Source organism: Chaetura pelagica, unplaced genomic scaffold (assembly GCF_000747805.2).
Source record: "Chaetura pelagica isolate M959 unplaced genomic scaffold, ChaPel_1.0 scaffold46, whole genome shotgun sequence".
Lineage (NCBI taxonomy): Eukaryota > Metazoa > Chordata > Aves > Apodiformes > Apodidae > Chaetura > Chaetura pelagica.
In genome coordinates, this window is record NW_009954102.1 from 4,884,711 (window position 1) to 4,904,863 (window position 20,153).

General features: G+C 44.2%; 1 protein-coding gene across 1 annotated transcript in view; it reads left to right on the forward strand.

The window, feature by feature from the left end:
• Window positions 1–20,153, forward strand: part of KLHL29 (kelch-like family member 29) — a 247,526-nt gene that overhangs the window by 217,811 nt on the left and 9,562 nt on the right. Inside the window, exons 11-12 of the mRNA XM_010002410.1 lie at window positions 5,539–5,732; window positions 16,897–17,041. Of these exons, the coding sequence (XP_010000712.1) occupies window positions 5,539–5,732; window positions 16,897–17,041 (339 nt within the window). The remainder of the gene's footprint in view (window positions 1–5,538; window positions 5,733–16,896; window positions 17,042–20,153) is intronic.

The window sequence follows — 20,153 nt, forward strand, 5'->3', positions numbered from 1 at the left end:
TTCCCTACCACATTTTGCTTTCTCCTTACTCAGTTAGCTCAAGGGTGACCATGCCCAGCTTTGGCCAGGTTTCACTGTGTTTTTCCTGGCATGGTGGAGGGCACATCTCCAGTCTAAAGTGACCTGTCCTGACCTGGCCAGTGAGCAGCCCCAGAGCAAGGAGGCTGCAGGGTGCCTCACCACTGTGGTCCTTGAAGACAGAGAAAATCACATTGTCTCCCAGTTTCTTTCTTGTTCCCCACCTGTTTTTCCTTGGATTCTTGGGGTAGTTAATTCTAAATGGTTAAAATCTTGCAAAGTAGGTTTTATTGCATTTTTGGGGTTTTTTTAAAACAGATGTCAGAGCATCATAGCTATACATGCTACCACCTGACTGCATCTGCTGCACTATTAGAAAGCATTAGAGCGAGTAAGGACTGCTGGACTCCTCATGATTTATGGCATCAGCTCCTGTGTTTTTCTCTCCATGCTTTCAGTTATGAAGGGTGCAGCCTCATCCAGAAATTCTGGTGCCACTTAAATCAGTGGGTGTTTTCCCATCAACTTCAATACAGCTGAGGTTTTTTTACCCTTTCTCTGCCGTTTGTTTGTAAAGAGGCAGCAAAGATTCCAACTCGATAGATAATACTGCAGGACTGTCACAAGCAGACGAGCAGGAGTCATCCATTACTCAAGTTAAAACAATATGCATGTGCCAGAGGGACTGAGTTATAAGTCCATTTTTGTGGCTGTACATGGGTATGTGTTCAGGGAGAGTTATGTTTTTGGAATGAGTGTTTAGGGAAATAACGGTGCAACTGCAGTTCTCCATCAAGCCCCTCTGGCAAGTTGCTGTGTGACAGGGAGTGAGTCATGAGGTGTGAGGCGAGAGGGTATTACACTTTCTGTCTTCTTCTGAGATATGAGTTGAGTTGGGAGGCGGCGAAATGAAGTGGATCCACAAACTAGGTTTTTAGATAATGGATGGGCCCTGTAATGCATGCAATTTGGGAGCCGGGAAGGCTGCGTGTGCTGACAAGACAATGTATGTGACTAAACGTGTGGAAATGTGGGTACTTTGTGGTTGTTATGTGTTTGAAGGACAGAAGAAGATGAATCCCCTTGACCTGACAGCACTTTTACAATAGGGTTGTCTAAAATCAGGAGATTATTTCAGGTGGGTAGTGTGTACTGGGAAGACAGTCTAAAAAATTCAGTGCAAAGAGTAACATTATAAGCTTTAGAACCTACTGTTTTATTGATATCTTAAGAAAATTAAATTTATAGCCTTCTCCAAGGATAGTTTCTTAAGCTCCTCAAAGCAGTCAGAAGAAAATAAAAAAGGCAAAAAAATAGTAATCCATTAATGTGATTTTAAACAACATGTGATTCATCTGAAGGGTAGATTAGTGTGACACTGTGCAGCTTTATTTTAAATAGCAGCTTTCCTGCAAACAGAATGATATAATGTAGAAGAAACTGGAGGGTGCATGTCTGTAAGCAACTGATCGTGATGTAAGGATTTTATAATGTGAATAAATTGAGATATTCATACAGCTGTTTAAACTAGAAGGAGAGAAATTGAGAGATTGAAGAGGAAAAAAAATACTGGTTATAGGTGCTGAAGAGATCAAAAGTCAAGAAGTCTGCAAAGGAAATGGCACAGCTTGAAATGAAGGGGTTTCTGCTGTTAATCCGGAGGTGGTAGGGAAAGAGCAAGAAAGGAGGCCTTGAGTGAAATGAGTGAAGTAAGAAGAAGATCAGGCCTACAGATTAAACCCTGAGAGTAGGGAACTGTGAAAACCAGCAAGGTGATTTATGCATGTGTTCTCCTCCAGCCTGGGCTGTATTTTCCGCTGGACTCAGATCATTTGCCATATTGCGGATGTATAAATAATACATAAAGGAGAGGATAGTGACTGCACAAGGGTCCAGTGCTCAGTGCACATGAATGACAGGCAGGGACAGACACATCCTGCACGCCTGGAAAGCCTGATGTCTGGAGCACTGCAGGGCCATGGACTGTGAGGTTGCAGGGACAGCTCTGGGGACAGAGGAAGGCGTGCAAGGGCATCCGTGTGAAACCACACGTGAGCCTGTCGTGTTCAGGGACTGCAAAACCAGGAGCCAGTCACGTGAAAGGAGATGTCCTTGAAGTTTCAAGTTCAGCAGATTGGACAGGTTTGGTAGGCCCATAGCCAAGGACAGGCACGGACACACCAGGACTGGAGGGAGCAGTGGAGGACAGGGAAGAAAAACCTTTGCTTGGCTTGAAGCCAGCTCCCAGTAAGTCTCCATCTACGGTTTCAAACAGGGGAATCAAATGCAAAGCTTAACTAATGGAAGGAGATCAAAGTGATGATTCTTTAAATCAGCTCCCTCTCCTCTGGCCCATGTGCAGAACGGGTGGGTGTTGAAGGCATCTGGGAACCCCCACTAGCACTAGTGGCACTGAAGAGACAGCAGTGCAACAGATGCAAAGGCCATGGGGCAGAGGGGCAAAGCAGGTGCTTATTTCCTGTCCTGGAAGGTTACAAAGATTCAACTTCATTCATTTTGAAACCAATTTAGTTAATCTAGTGCAAATCCTTGTGTGAACACATTAAGAGCTGACTTGAGATCGACCAAAATGATAGAAACCTGCTTCGCCATGGGAGACTTAAGGAGCTTAGACTACTTAGTTGATCCCACAGAAGCTGAAGAGGTGACTTTATTATTTTCCACAAGTCCCTATGTGAAAGAGAGATATTTGATACCAAACAGCTTTATAATACAACAGAAATAAACCTCCTTGCTTTCTGATGGGTGGGAGCTGAAGCAAAACAGAGACTAGAAATCAGGTCTACAATTTTGTGAAGAGGGAAAGAACCAGAGGAATAAATTCCCAGGGGATGGAGGAACTTGAGGAACAGGTGTGGGGCATTGAGCAACCTGGTCTAATGGGAGGTGTCCCTGTCCACGTCAGGGGGGTTGGAACTAAATGATGTTTAAGGTCTCTTCCAACCCAAACCATTCTATGACTGTAATATTAGGAGGCCTCAAAGGCACCAATTGGTCTTCTTCAGCCCCAGGGTTAAGTTAGGCACTTACTTAACAGGTTTGCTTCACAGACCAGCCTGTGTGAAACCCATGTTAGATGCCTGTGTTAGATGGACAGGAACTAAGTTCCATCTGCTTAATAGTTCACGGAGTTTTTGAACCAAATGACCCTCAAGACAAGAGTGGGGGTTTTTTAGCTGCCCCATTTGCAGTTCTATCCAGTAGATTTGCAGCCTTTGTCTTTCAGCAGATTAATTCTGGTTTCCTGGTAGCAGATGAAGGCTAAAAGACAGAAAAAACAGTTATGTCAGCATGTAGCATAAACAGAGAGCAGGGAAAAATGGGCTTCTGGAGGACCTGAGGTCCCGATAGTGAAATTCATCCAGAAAAGGGACCTATTGTCTTGTAATTTGAACCTTTCTTCTGTATTCCTAAATATGTGGTCCTCAACCACACCCACCCCCTAGAAAATGTGAAGGGGATAACCTTTCCTTCACAAAAACATCTTGGGATGATCAGAAAGTCTTTGGCAGGAACATACTGATCTTGGGAACTGTGGTCTGCCAGGTGGTTCTGCCAGCACTGAGAAAGACAGCTCAGCTGCTCACTCTCCCATCTCAAACCACTTTGGCCACAAACCTTGAAGGTTGGACTAACAGTGGTGCTGAGTCAGAGTGGTTGGTGTGAGACAGTATGTTTTAGGTGACACGTATAAGCCAAGGAACTAGAAAAAGCACATTAGATCAGTTCTTCCCAGCTCTATTTCTTTGCCCAGTTTCTAACCAAACGTAACCAATGTCTTAACCAGCTTTTATGATAAAATAAGACATCAATAACAAAATTACAAAGCCCCATATTACTATAGTTAGCAAAGTGTAACCCAACAGCACTGTAGGAAACTTTATATAATACAACATTTTTACATACCAGCTAGGATAGGTGTGATGCTGCTCTGAGGGCTCTGGGCAAATGCAGGAGCTGCAGCATAAGGTATCTCACCTGGAGGAGCTGCTTGGGCAGTCAAAATCCATCTGCAGGTGGGTTTGATACCAAATGGTAAAAATCAGCCCAGTATGGGTGTGTCAGTTGCCTTGATTGCTCCCAGCACCATGTTGTTTAATCTCGTTATATTTCTCCCCTTTGATCACTTTGTTGTAGATTAATTAAATTTCTCAGTAACTAATTTAAAGCATTGTACAAGGCAGTTCTCCATGCTCATTAAAAGGGACTTCCCTAATATTTTTTTTAGTTAAAGTTTGCCTCCCTTTTGCTTCAGTTTTATGAGACTGTTAATTACTTTGAGTCATATTACTTGGAAACTCATTAATGCCTTTTCATTAGGCACATTATTTTGTGCTGTTTCCACCATTTGTATCTTTTTTCCCTTTTATTTTTCCCAAGTTTGGGCAGTTTGAATTTGAGGGACGTATCAGAAGGGGAGAATTCCCCTGCCACTGAATCATTTTTTACAGGTGGGTTCATGGCCATGGATTCATTTCATGTTTGCATATTGTATATCACTAATATTAAGAGCTGGGTGCTGAGGGCTTCTGTTCTTGCGGTCAACAGTTCTGTATAATCACTATACAGGAAACTCCTATTTGACTGAAGGTGCCATTAAATGGAAATATAGAAGCCTAAAAATCACATTATTTTTCCACTGACTCCAAGACTCATTTTAGAGCAGCTATTTGGATCCCTGCCACATTATCTTTTTAAAAAAAAAAAAAAATCATGTCTGTACTTGTGACATTGTCTAAAATGAATCTTCATCCATGGATTATTAACTGCACATCCCTTATGGTCAATGGCTTAATTAAATCAGATATTGATGACCTTAAAACTAATTTAGCACTTTCATGAATACTCTCTTCTGTTTGCTTCATGTCAAATACGGTTGCGATGGTGAAATCTTATTCCAGCGTTAACATGGGCAGCTTCTTGCAGAGAAGCACAGGAGTTGGGTCTGCAGAATGGAAATTAAATGGAAGCAACTTCCTCTTGGCACAAAATGTGCATCCCTGGTCAGTTAACTAGGCTAAAAAGAGCTATTGTGTTGCATTATGTTGCAGGTGAGAAGTGTTCCAGAAGCTGAACAACTGAAGTGTATTCACAGTTGCCTGCCTGCGGTTGCCATTGGATATCACCGCACTGATATGCAAGGATAATCTCACTGTATACTCATTAATAGAAATGAATTAGTGGCAGACATCCCAACAAAGGTGTCCCGAGTTTCTTTAGCTTGGACTACAATGAGATTGGAGAAGCATATACAGAAAATAGAATCGGCTTTCTCTGGGCTTTTTCTCAACCTTTTAAAAGCTCAGAAGAGGCATTAATCGCGCTGTTCCATCGAGTGGCTGAATTTGCAGGGTGCTAGGGAGTGCGTTTTCACCTCTCTTTTTTTCCTTCTGCTTGTCAAGCTGCCTTTCTGTTGATACCCCAGCCTGCTTTCCTTGCCTGCCCACCCTGCCCAAGGCTGCACCCCCTGGGCTGACTCCGGTTGCATCCCCCCCTTAGGTACGACACGATAACCAACCAGTGGGAGACCATCGCTCCTCTGCCCAAGCCCGTGCACTCGGCCGCCGCCACCGTCTGCGGCGGCAAGATCTACGTCTTCGGAGGGGTGAACGAAGCCGGCCGAGCCGCGGGGGTCCTGCAGTCCTACATCCCACAGACCAACTCCTGGAGCTTCATCGAGTCCCCGATGATTGGTAAGGGCTGCGTGGCGGGAGAGGAGACCCGGGTGGTGACAGGAATGTCTGCGCTGTTGGTGGTTTTGTGCCTTTCTGGAAAAGGAGCGAGCGGGCGTGGGGGGAAGGAGAGGGATGTTGGCAACGGATTGGCAGGAGTGCTCAGTGTGTTATACCAGAGAGGCAATTATGTGGGTCTTAACTGAAGGCAACTGTCACTCACTGATGCAGCCAGGTATCAGCCAGAAGGGATGAGTTCAAAGCAGAGGAGAAAGCAAAGCACTTATTAGGTATGGGCAACTAGTAATTTTAGATCCAAAAAAATCAGAAAGTGCAGTGAAACTTCATCGTGGCATCATGTGTTGCTCCATGTGGTTTTACAACACTGCTCAGTTAGTGAATTATTATATATGGGTTTCTTAAAATGCCACCTGTCCTGTGGGCAGTGGCAGTCATTCCTAACTGGGATTTATCTGTGGTGTCCAAAGGCATATGTGCTTCAGAGGCTGAAATCTCTGAGACATGTAGATTATTAAACCTGTGCTTATTAGTTTGTGAAGCTTTTGATCTTAGCAAACATATTACAGAATACAGAGCAAGATGAGAGGTCAAACTTTCCACCATTCCAGCCAGCACAAGAGGTGCAGCCTTCCTTCTAAAATTAGGTTAGTGCTCAGAAGATTGCAACTTATTTGCTTCCTGTGGTGACTTGCACCCTGAGTGCTTAGGCTCCTTTTGGAAATGAGGTTTAACATTCATCTCCACAAGGACATCACTGCAGGGTAACAGCCAGCCTGGACCACCTGCCCTGCACGGGGTGGCTAAGGGCAGCCTTTGGTCTGGTGGCACTCAAGTGGCCAAAGAAATAGTGCTCACACAGTCACCAGGGAGAAGGTGCTTTGGGGTGGCTTGCCTTTGCATCCTAGAATCATGAATGGTTTGGGACCTTCAGAGGTCATCTAGCCCAACCCCCCCTGCAGTGAGCAGGGACATCTTCAACTAGATCAGGTTGCTACACCCTGTCCAACCTGACCCGGACTTTTTCCAGATGGGGCATCTACAGTCTCTCTGGGCAACCTGTTGCAGTGTTTCACCATCCTAAATCTCTTAGTCTTGTTGAAACTGTGACATGAGGTGGTTCATTTAAAGAAGAAAATCAAGAACTCATTACTGAGCCTGGTAGAGCAATAGGAGCAAGTAATAGATACAAGAAGCACAGTTATAAGGTATTTAGGTAAGTCCTAATCATAGGATCCAGAGAAGGGCCACAGAGATGATCAGAGGGCTGGAGCAGCTCTGCTATGAAGACAGGCTGAGAGAGCTGGGGTTGTTCAGCCTGGAGAAGAGAAGGCTTCAGGGACACCTTATAGTGGCCTTTCAGTACCTGAAAGGAGCCTACATGAAAGATGAGGAGAGACTTTTCACCAGAGAGGGCAGTGATACATCATGAGAGTAGTAAGGCACTGGAATAGGTTGCCCAGGAAGACTGTGGCTGCCCCATCCCTGGAGGTGTTCAAGGCCAGGTTGGCTGAGGCTTGTGCAGCCTGGTCTGGTGGGAGGTGTCCCTGCTCATAGCAGGGAGGTTGGAACCTAATGATCATTAAGGTCCCTTCCAACCTTAACCATTCAAAAAGCTAAAAACAAGTTGCTCTTTTTACTGTAGCTGGTTACAATTCTGATGACTCTTCTCTTGGGGTTCCCTAGTAGATCAGGTCACGAGGAGCTGGTAGAGCCACAGCTCTCCTGGGAGCACTGCTGCCCTGTGACTCCCTGGTGCTGTTTGTGTCCAGCCTAACACAACATGACATACATATGATGCAGCATGGAGCTCCCAGCAGGAGGGCCTCACCCGTGACAAGTCATGTTTGTGTATCAGAGCAGTGCAGACAGCTCATTGCCTGCCTTTTGCCACCACGTGGCCGCAGCTGCTGCGGCTCATTTCATCCCCTGACGGGCAGTACCAGGTTTTCCTCTGCTCACAGCGTATTGCAGAGATGAACTCATTGTGCAAAGAGGTGTTCCTTGTCCTTACCAAAATAGAGCAGGTGCCACAGGAGCTACGAAACCATTCCCTGGGCTCATTACACTGTCTAGCAGGGGTTAACACTGCACGTGCTTCCGAATAAAACATCCAAACCATCCAGAGTTGGGTTTGTCACCTATTGTGCTAATGTGCATATACAACATTTTCCTAACAAAAATACATTAAAGACACCAGCAAACTGAAAAGATGGGGTTTATGTTTTCTTGCTGAAATCACATTTAACTAGTTAAGCTGAAGGCATAAAATACATCATGAAATGCAGTGTTGCTGTGTGTCTTGGCATCAGTTTATTTGCAAATAAAGTAAAATAGCACAGAGCCTGAAAAATTGCACCCGAGTGCAGAACGTCTGGGAAAGTGAGCTGATGTGGGGCTTGATCCTCACTAAAGGACAGTGGGAATTCTGGAAATGCACTTTTAATTTCTCCAGCTCTGCAAGAACCTGTATTTGTAGAGTATCCCCCAGTAACTGGATTCTGTGCCACGTGTGATATAGGCAAAATTTATTTAAAGCAAAGACAGAGTACATGGAGTTTGTGGGTGCTTTTTTAAAAAATGGAGCTGAGATAAACCCTGATATGATCACTGTAGGGTGCCTGAAATGTTCATTAGTGACTTCTTAAGGTATCCCTCTGAGCTAAGTCAGCTGAGACATCTGACAGTGTGTTGTTTTGGTTAAGGTCACCTCAGAGATCAGTGAAACTCTTTTGACCTCAAATAGGACAACAGATTATTTAAACACCTCAAGCATGCTCAGATATGCAACAGTAGATGCAGGTATTGAAAGTAGCCAAGGTCTCTGGAGCTTTTTAGACCAGTAGTATCTGTGTCAAGTCACTGTGGAATTTTATGATAGTGAACTGAACACAGCATGGCATGTTTGAACCCAACAGATCCATCTTTCAAAGTTTTGTGTGCCAGCCTAACCCAGAGCAACACTGGCATCAGCCATGGCAAGGGAGAGTCATTTTTTGGCCTGTCTGAGTGGAGGTGAAGCAGGCTGGGCTGACACACTGCCTGTGCAGAGATAGGGAGTGGGGACTGATAGTGTGTCCACACAGCTCAGCCCCTGCTGTCTTCTACCTGGAGTTCCTCTAGGAATAAGCAGCAAATTCACTCCCAGTTTCCATGTATTCTTTAGCCTTCACGTGCTAGGAGGTGTTGGGATGTGGATACCTTGTGCAGCCTGGTCTGGTGGGAGGTGTCCCTGCTCATAGCAGGGAGGTTGGAACCTAATGATCATTAAGGTCCCTTCCAACCTTAACCATTCAAAAAGCTAAAAACAAGTTGCTCTTTTTACTGTAGCTGGTTACAATTCTGATGACTCTTCTCTTGGGGTTCCCTAGTAGATCAGGTCACGAGGAGCTGGTAGAGCCACAGCTCTCCTGGGAGCACTGCTGCCCTGTGACTCCCTGGTGCTGTTTGTGTCCAGCCTAACACAACATGACACGTATATGATGCAGCATGGAGCTCCCAGCAGGAGGGCCTCACCCGTGACAAGTCATGTTTGTGTATCAGAGCAGTGCAGACAGCTCATTGCCTGCCTTTTGCCACCACGTGGCCGCAGCTGCTGCGGCTCATTTCATCCCCTGACGGGCAGTACCAGGTTTTCCTCTGCTCACAGCGTATTGCAGAGATGAACTCATTGTGCAAAGAGGTGTTCCTTGTCCTTACCAAAATAGAGCAGGTGCCACAGGAGCTACGAAACCATTCCCTGGGCTCATTACACTGTCTAGCAGGGGTTAACACTGCACGTGCTTGCGAATAAAACATCCAAACCATCCAGAGTTGGGTTTGTCACCTATTGTGCTAATGTGCATATACAACATTTTCCTAACAAAAATACATTAAAGACACCAGCAAACTGAAAAGATGGGGTTTATGTTTTCTTGCTGAAATCACATTTAACTAGTTAAGCTGAAGGCATAAAATACATCATGAAATGCAGTGTTGCTGTGTGTCTTGGCATCAGTTTATTTGCAAATAAAGTAAAATAGCACAGAGCCTGAAAAATTGCACCCGAGTGCAGAACGTCTGGGAAAGTGAGCTGATGTGGGGCTTGATCCTCACTAAAGGACAGTGGGAATTCTGGAAATGCACTTTTAATTTCTCCAGCTCTGCAAGAACCTGTATTTGTAGAGTATCCCCCAGTAACTGGATTCTGTGCCACGTGTGATATAGGCAAAATTTATTTAAAGCAAAGACAGAGTACATGGAGTTTGTGGGTGCTTTTTTAAAAAATGGAGCTGAGATAAACCCTGATATGATCACTGTAGGGTGCCTGAAATGTTCATTAGTGACTTCTTAAGGTATCCCTCTGAGCTAAGTCAGCTGAGACATCTGACAGTGTGTTGTTTTGGTTAAGGTCACCTCAGAGATCAGTGAAACTCTTTTGACCTCAAATAGGACAACAGATTATTTAAACACCTCAAGCATGCTCAGATATGCAACAGTAGATGCAGGTATTGAAAGTAGCCAAGGTCTCTGGAGCTTTTTAGACCAGTAGTATCTGTGTCAAGTCACTGTGGAATTTTATGATAGTGAACTGAACACAGCATGGCATGTTTGAACCCAACAGATCCATCTTTCAAAGTTTTGTGTGCCAGCCTAACCCAGAGCAACACTGGCATCAGCCATGGCAAGGGAGAGTCATTTTTTGGCCTGTCTGAGTGGAGGTGAAGCAGGCTGGGCTGACACACTGCCTGTGCAGAGATAGGGAGTGGGGACTGATAGTGTGTCCACACAGCTCAGCCCCTGCTGTCTTCTACCTGGAGTTCCTCTAGGAATAAGCAGCAAATTCACTCCCAGTTTCCATGTATTCTTTAGCCTTCACGTGCTAGGAGGTGTTGGGATGTGGATACCTGTGTGCAGTAGGTGTGGCAGTGACCACACTGCACATGGCTGCTGTGGGAGCATTTGGGTAGATGCTGGTTACACACATCCGTGTTTGGAGAGAAGAAGGTCTTTCTCAGTGCCCCATCCTTTGCTCCACGTCTGTCCTCCCTGCCTTGAGAGCTGGCAGATGTTCCTGCAGCAGCACAGCCCACAGTTTGATGTTACTGGAAGAATGGAACTTCCCAGGGCTTCCCCATTGCATGTTTTAGATAAACCACCTTGCACACCCCCTTTCTGTGTTTTGACCTGCAAGAAGTTTGCTGCTGTTGAGCCAAGGTCCTACAGCAGTAAATGAAGCAGGGCTACATACTTGCAGCATCTGCCTTTCCATTTCTTGCCAGGCTGTCCTAGATAGCTCTGCTAAAAATGTATTTCATGCTCAGCTTCCTGAGGTTTGTCTTGTTCAACAAGATGGCCACAGACATGCTGAAGTTAATGATTGTAAATAAGCCTAATTGTCTTGTCACTGCCTTTTTAGTTCACTTTCTGCCTTTGTGCCAGGCCTCTCAAATACAGCTTTTTTGCTACATGAACAGGCAGTGTCTGTATTGGTGGAATTACAGGTTTTTATTAATGTTTCTGGATTGTAAGAAAACTGCTATTAAATTTTAAAATCTGGGGAGAACTGTGGGGACACAGAGGTCAAAGATCTGTGAGCATTTCTGGTTTCTAATCAAAGTACCTAGTTTCTCACCACACCTTATACTGCTGCAGTGATGTGTCTGATCAAAGTGGGACAATCATAGAGCTAAGAATGCAAGAAAACAGCATTAGCAGTATCTGTGCATTTTTGCTGCACTATCCCATGACTTATTTCAGTTCAAATCCATAATCATTCCCATTAATTTATTTTTGGACTTTACAAGAAAAATCAGGTGTGTGTCTTGGCCCTCCCTCCAATGCCAGTAGTTCAGTATCTGTAGGTTTGGCTGGCTCTCACCTAGAAGCCTCCAAGCAACATGTGTTTCACCTCCTCCTTCTACATATTTTTCTTCCCATGACTAGTTCCTAGTAGTTTTCTCACTAGTAAGCCTGAATTTTACTTTCCTTTGCCTCACCCATTTCTCCTCTGTATTTGCTGTATCCTCCCTTCAGAATGGTTTTTTCCACTCCTTGACATGTTCCCTCAGCACATACTCACTCTGCCCTCTACCCAGCCAAGCCAGTATTTTTATGTTTGCCCTTCATCAGTTGTCCTCCCTTTCACTTCACACCTCCACCTCATCCCTGTGGCCGTGCTTTGTCCAGCTCTCTGCAATTCATAAATGCAATGCTGAACCTGCCCACCCATGGCAGGTGGAGCCCTCTGCTTTGGCACAGCTCATCCCCCCACACATGCACCAAATGTGGGGTTTGCAAGTGAGGACCCTCAGCTTCGGGGGCTCTGGGGAGGGTTTGTGCATGTAGGAGAAAGGAGCTAACAGAAGAGCACCCTGCCAGAAGGGCTGACATCTGAGACTGTCCCTTTAATTGCAGTAGCTGCTCTTTGGCCCCACGAGGTATGTTACAGATCAGATCACAGTCTCCCAGCTGCCACGGGATGGTATCTTATCCATTACTGTGCCATTCTTGAGCTTGTCTGCATAGTATTCAGGGAGGGGAAGAGGCATTACTATTAAAATAGATTTAGTTTCTATTAACTAGGCTCCTTTCTCCAATCTGTTTCATCATGTGCATCAACCCACCCGCCTGCACCTGCAAGGAGACCCTTTTGGTTGATCTTGTATCTGGACTGGTGACATGCCAGCATTTCTTCCTCCTGATAGAAATGTTCAGCTAGCTTGGTTTTAATAACCTTTCTCCATATAAATTGCTGCTGCCACTCATTGCAGTGTCACTTCAGTCCCTGACCGAGCGCTTTACTGGAAGGCAACATAAGATATTTAAGCAAGCAGGACTGTGCTACTTGACCATATAATATGCCAAGAGATACAAGAGCCACAAAACACATCACAGACAGCATGCTGTCGTTACTGAGGAGCACACCAGCAGGTTAAATTATCAGCCCCATGTGAAGTACACCTCTGGCTCAAGGATTGTCATTGAGTGCATACCCCTCCTGGCAATGACCTGTCACTAGAACAGAAATACTTGCATATTTTTCTATAGCAACAGCAAATGCGAATGATGTTATTATGTTATCCACTTGGAGAGAAGAGTTCCTTTTATCTATTATTTCCTTTACATTTATTCTGCCTTTTAATCTCAAGTGTGCTTGCTGTCCTGGACAAATCCCATTTAAGATTTTCCAGCCTGAAATGGATTACTGTAGCCGACAGCCTCAACACTTGAATTTTGGAGAGGAAAGAAGGCTGCTTCTGCTTTCATGCTTCCTCTCCCTTCTCTTCCTTCACTCTGGCAGGATTTTGAAATAGCCAGTGTCCCAGCTGTATCCCACAGTAAGCTTCTGACCCATAGGAACTCATGTTCATGCCCAGCAGCACTGTCAGAAAAGCCCAACCAGGACATGCTTTTGCAAAATTAGACCCAGTCAACAATCTGAGACTATGAGCATGTAAACAACCTCCAGCTGCAACAGAAGTTGGAGCACTCTTGTGAGTAGTTGTATGAGGTTACCAAGCCCTGGAAAGGACAAAAACCATGGGGAGGGTGTGGGTAGCACCTGGGATGAAATAAGGTTAAAGGCTGTGAAGGTGGTCATCCACACCTAAGTAGCAGAAGTGACAGCTTCAGTTTTCCAAGCTCTCTGTATCCATGAACAATTTCTGCCTCCACAGTAGCAAAACAAAACCCACTGTTCACTCTGTTTGTCTCTGGAGGGGTGTCACTCCTGTCTTTCTGACATAGCTTCATCAGGATCAGGAGACTTCTCCCTGAACTTCTCCCTTCCTGAAAGAAACAGCAGAGATTTCTCTCTTTCTCTAGCTCAGGCTTTCTTTATACCAATTTATGAAATCGTAGCTAAAGCCAAAAGCAGTAAAAGGACAACAAATAGGTGATGTATTGAAAAATTGATTAAAATCAAACACAATGTGTCTTAAAAGAAAAAGAAAGAATACCAGACTGTCTACCTATTTGAAAAGAAAAGAAAAAAAAAAAGTCACTATAAAAATAACCAAGAGGGGTTCCCTCTTTTTCTTTAAGCAAAAGGAGTGTGAAGTCACTGATTCATTCTCCTGAGAATCCACTGTCTCTGCCTTGAGGGAGCCCCAGATAATTTCCCTGTGAGATTTGGGAGCTGAGATTTTGTGGATTTTTACATTTTTTTTCCTTTTTATGCAAGAGTTTCATTCTCCTGCAAAACACTGATCGTGGAAGGAAAAAAAAAAATTAACAAGCAACCAAAAAACAAACCCCAAGCCCAGAAAGATGTGATAATTAAATATGGAAAATTTCTGATGAGTGTCTCAACTGGAAAAATTGTCACATATGCAAGTCTGATTTGGAAAGGGATGTGAGCTGAGTTGTTAGGACAGATAAGTCTTTCTGATGAATTATAGTGGCTCAGTGGCACTGAGAAGAAACTGAATACTCCTTGTTCTATTTTCTGGATGAATTAGTTTCTTCCCATCTGTTCCCAAGGATCAGTGACATTTTCCTAATACATCCGTGGTTTTTTGACATATGCCTGTAGATACTCAACATAACTGTGAAGGTGGTCATCCACACCTAAGTAGCAGAAGTGACAGCTTCAGTTTTCCAAGCTCTCTGTATCCATGAACAATTTCTGCCTCCACAGTAGCAAAACAAAACCCACTGTTCACTCTGTTTGTCTCTGGAGGGGTGTCACTCCTGTCTTTCTGACATAGCTTCATCAGGATCAGGAGACTTCTCCCTGAACTTCTCCCTTCCTGAAAGAAACAGCAGAGATTTCTCTCTTTCTCTAGCTCAGGCTTTCTTTATACCAATTTATGAAATCGTAGCTAAAGCCAAAAGCAGTAAAAGGACAACAAATAGGTGATGTATTGAAAAATTGATTAAAATCAAACACAATGTGTCTTAAAAGAAAAAGAAAGAATACCAGACTGTCTACCTATTTGAAAAGAAAAGAAAAAAAAAAAAAAAGTCACTATAAAAATAACCAAGAGGGGTTCCCTCTTTTTCTTTAAGCAAAAGGAGTGTGAAGTCACTGATTCATTCTCCTGAGAATCCACTGTCTCTGCCTTGAGGGAGCCCCAGATAATTTCCCTGTGAGATTTGGGAGCTGAGATTTTGTGGATTTTTACATTTTTTTTCCTTTTTATGCAAGAGTTTCATTCTCCTGCAAAACACTGATCGTGGAAGGAAAAAAAAAAATTAACAAGCAACCAAAAAACAAACCCCAAGCCCAGAAAGATGTGATAATTAAATATGGAAAATTTCTGATGAGTGTCTCAACTGGAAAAATTGTCACATATGCAAGTCTGATTTGGAAAGGGATGTGAGCTGAGTTGTTAGGACAGATAAGTCTTTCTGATGAATTATAGTGGCTCAGTGGCACTGAGAAGAAACTGAATACTCCTTGTTCTATTTTCTGGATGAATTAGTTTCTTCCCATCTGTTCCCAAGGATCAGTGACATTTTCCTAATACATCCGTGGTTTTTTGACATATGCCTGTAGATACTCAACATAACAGGAGCCCAGCTTGAACCTATAACATGTTTTGTCTGTTTTCATGCATGTGCCAACGTGGGGTGAGATGAACCAAGCCAGGCCACCCCATGGCCATGCTAGAACTGAAGCAGACCCCACAAAACCATTATTTGCCTTCTAGTTCAACCAGTTCAAACCACAGTTAAGGAAATTATATCTCTCTTCTGGGGGTGTTCATCAGCTTTTGCTCAGCTCCTGTCAAATTAAAACTCTTTTTAAATGTTTAATGGAATAAGGTGGTTTTACAAGAACCTCAAGGTTACAACACCAGTCACACAAGAGGTGAGTCAATGCCAAAAGTGAAGCTGCCAAGGCTGGTTTAGGCCCAGCTCTTTCTGTGTTCATAAAAGGACAGAGACATAGCCTCTGGGAGGACCATACAGACCCCCTCAGCACTACAAAGAGGCCATTACAGGAGATGTAAGAGCACAGTGAAGATGATACTGCACCTCCTCTCCAGGGCACTGCCCCCAGCTCCTCACACTTGCAGGGGGGTTGCAGGGGCTGAAGGCAACTGGGCAGATTCTCTACTGGAGATGAAAGAGGATCAACCTTTTCTAATCATACAAAAATGCAGATTTTGAGGAGGCTTTAACTTACAACTACATATGGACAACTTTTATGTGTCCCCCGACAGCAGGATGGCCACCCAGGAAGCGTCTGCTTCACACCCCAGAGGGCTTAGGCACTTGCTTCCTAAAGAACGGGTTGTGAGGCTTTTTTAAACTTAAATAAAGCAATTTATTTCCCCATCTTTTGTTCCCAGACACTGCTGATTGGTTTCACTGAAATGTTGATTTAAAAAAAAAAAATGGTATAGCTTCAAGACAGACACCATCATGAGAAATTTCAGCCCAACTGGCTCATATTTAATAATGTGCATATGGTGTGCTAGCAGCATACGGGACAAGTCAACTCATTTAATTAGAATTATTTTATTTGATAATTTGTGGTTCGTTTTACCAGTATTTCTAATAATGCCATAGCTAACACAAGAGTTTTAAAGCATCTTTGGAAACTCTGATTGAACGTGACTTAGGATAAGGGGCTTTGTTTCCTTTCAAACCCTAACCTGACAGAGTTTGTTGTTGAAGTGCAGGACTGCTTGGAGGTACAGGCACGTTGCAAAATAAAAATGCAGGTGAATTTACAAGGCAGATGAAGGGGAAAAGAAAGTCAGGGCTCAGAAAATCTTCTGAATTATGTGGGTGACCTTCCCACAAGCAAAAACAGAAAACAAAGGGCATTGGATATTATTGAGCAGGTCTCAGCACTTTGTGTTTCTTCTGTATTTAGCTGCTGCACAAACATGGGAAGCATCTGAGCTAAAATTTACAGCAACTGTGAAACAACTTGACATCTTAATTTTATATGTAAGAGTGACTCCATTAGGCTTTGGGAGAGGATAATTGTACTTCACCAGTTTAGAGAGAAGCGTGTACTGGGGGATGAAGGACTGATGAACTTTAGAAGTGCCTTTGAGAACTTGGAGAGAGAAGAACAAGACCAGGAAAGCTTTCCTCATTTTTCTTTCCCCAGCCTTGGAGGTGTAGAAAAACGTGACTTATCTGTAAATAAGGGGAATGTATAAATAAGAAAACAGTCTCCAAACCTGAGCCTAAAACTGATCTCAGTGTTGCTTTCCATTGACAGATAACAAATATGCTCCTGCAGTCACTCTCAATGGGTTCATCTTTATTCTTGGAGGAGCTTATGCACGAGCAACCACCATCTATGACCCAGAGAAAGGCAATATTAAAGCAGGTCCCAACATGAACCACTCCAGACAGTTCTGCAGGTGAGAAAAACCATTAAAACTGAATTACTGGTGCCTTAATGCTTTCTGGTGATACCTAAGCTCACACCACCTAAGAGTGAAGGGGAGAGGGGAAGGGAGGTGTGTCCATCTGGGGGTTTGCCTCATCTCTTTTTCATACGTGTGCAGGGACACAGCATTTCCCAAGGGGTGCATCCAGGGCCCTGCAGTGTCTTCACATCCAGGCACGACGGGTCAGGGGGAGGGAGGGATGTGTGTGTGTGTGTTGGGCTCCTCCAGCAGACTGCAGGGATGCTGCTTCCCTCACTCATGTGCAGCCAGAGGATGCTGCAGGAGAGACATGTGGAACATGTTTTTGCTAACTAGCTGTAAGATCCTTGGAAGAAAAAAAAAAACAAAAACCTGAGTGAGCACCACATGCTGCTATTAATTATTATTTATTATGTGCTTCTGATTGCTTTTTGGGCTTGGTTCCCTGATCCTGGTCACAGGTTTAGCAAACTTCCCAAACTGGCTGACAGAAATAAAACTTGGCACCCACTGCAGGTACTGGCAGGACTTAAAGGCCTCTTAAAAAAAGTACTACGTGGCTGTTAGAGGAAGACAGGCTTGTTTCAGGCTTCCTGCAGCAGCAGCAGCCCCTCAGAGCAGCTCCCTGGGGTTCCCAGGGGAAAAGCCCTCCCTGCCCTGGGGTCAGAGGCTGTTCCCGAGCTCCCATGCAGCAGCGCCTGGTGGCACCAAGCAAAACCGGGACAGAAAGGTTATGCCAGGGAAGTGTCCGGGCAAAACACCGGCTGGGTGGGAAGGAGGAGCAGCAGCCGGGACCCCGAGCGCTCAGCCCAAGGGCTGTTCCCGCCCCCGTCCTAAAAACGCTGGGTTTCTCTCTTCTGGCAGCTGTGTCTTTTTTTGCCTTTTTTTTTCTGGTTTTCTCCCTGTTTTCCCTTTCTTTTCCCAACTTCCCGAGCGCCCTCTCTTGGCGGCCGGAGCAGTTGGAAGCACAGAGAGGGACACGGCCCTGACATCCAGGCTGGGGGAAAAGCAGAATGAGAAGGAGCCTGCAGTGCTCAGACAGCTGCTGCTGCTGCTATTTTTTCTCCTGAAAACCAGAAATAAAGGGTAGGATGCAGCTCGGGATTAGAGCCCTAACCAGTAAAATGAAACATGAGGGACTTGGAACACTTGGAACATTCCTGTGCCTTCCCATGGAGAGGGGTGAACTGCTCTTTGATCAGCTCTTGTTTTCTGAAACAGAACAAAAAATCTGTAAATTAAATATCTGGAATACACTACAAGAGAAATTGCATAGTTGCAGTGATTTCCAGCAAGGGCTGTTAGCTGAGCATCTCTGCTGAAAACTTCCCAGGGTTTTTAACATGGCCACTTTGCTCTGCACCCTGCAAATGGGAAACCAGTGGAAGACCTCGTGATGGACCAAGGAGAGTGACCTAAATACTAGTTGCTTCTTAGGCACCCTAGTAAACTGCCTTTCCTTAAGTAGAGTATGATACCCATCAGGAAAAAGTAACTTCAGACTTTTAAATTAATTTTTTTTTCCAAAGCTTGATGCAACAGGGAGCTAGAAATGTACATTTATAGTCACCAAAAAAATGAATAGTTCAGTACATCCCAATTGGATGCCAAAAAGGCACCATTTCATAAATCCTTAAATGTGCTGGGCAACAATCAAGGGAAAATATTTCAGCCAAAAGAGTATGTGAGAGCTGTGATCAAAACAAAATAAATCAGGAGGTATGGAAATAGGGAAGATGGGAAGTGAGCAGGAACAAGTATAAGGTAGAGGTTAAAAACTGCTGCTACAGGGGACCAAGGGAAGCAAAGAGCCAATAGGAGGGAAAAGAAAGGCACTTGAAACCCGTGGGATCAAATTAGTAATTTCAATTGTTTATAAAAGTTATATGAGGCAGCGAAGTCTAGCACAGACCAATCAGGGGGGGATTTCTCAACTGTATTTGGAAGGGAGAAAGAAGGTTTGGTTCCATACTCTGCTGTGAGGGGACCAGACGCCGTCACTGGTGGCAGCAAGGAAATATGTGAATGAGAAAGGTCAGAAATTAAGTACTCAAATCAGGCAGCTCGGCTGCCTGAGACACAGGTGTCTTTAGAGACTTCACTGGGAAGCTGTTTTGAACCACTAATGTTGATTTTTAATAACTCTTGCAGTGCAGGATGGATTAGGGCACTGTCGAAGTGTCACCACGTTTTGAAAAGGTGAAAGGGAGAATCTTAGCGCAGCAATTAATTTTGCAAAGTGCCAACATCAGGCTAAGTGGTCTCACTTAGCTTCGTGTTGGTCCTCTGCAAAATACCAGAGTGATTAATTTGAGGTTTCATCAACAAACAACTAGAAACTAATAATACAATGAACAGCAATCAATGTGCTTGCTTGGAAAATGTGTCTTGTTAAACCAACCTGTTGTCTTTTTGGTTTTGGGGGGAGGAATTTCTTGCTTTTTGTTTTGGCTTTTAAGAAAACATGCCTGGCTGCTAAAGACAACTGTGATGCTATAACATAGTGTGATTTCTCCAAGGTATTATGGCTGGTATTATATGGAATTAGCAAGGCACACATTAGAGAGATTAAATCTGTTTCACTGACAGATCTCAAAATGTAGTTGTTAATGAGAAGATACTGAGCAAGGCCACTGGTAGCAAGCATTGATTCTTCTTCAGTGTTATTTAATGTATCTGCCAACAATCCAGGCAATAGAAAATCTCCCCTGGTAAAGGCTGCAGGTGGCATAACACTTGGTGGGTAAGAAGTATGACAGAAGGAACTGTTTTAGCCAGTTATCTGCATGTCTCAGTTAGTCTCAAGTGAGCAGCAGTAGTTTAAATGCCAAGTAACACGTGGAGGAAGTGCAGTCGTGAGCTGTACGTAGCAGCCCTGCTCCCCTTAGGCAGCCAGGAACTCAGAGGAGGACATAAAGGAGGCCACTCTCAGCTACAAAACTTGGCTGTCATTGCAGCACAGTGGATGAAATGTCAATGCAATATTTGATATATATTATGAGCCCCAAAACTGAAATGAGAACAGCTGAGAAGAGAGAGGTGCTGCTGCGAGATGAGTGCAGGACTCGGGTCCATGCGTCAGCATGTGGAAATACCAGCAGGA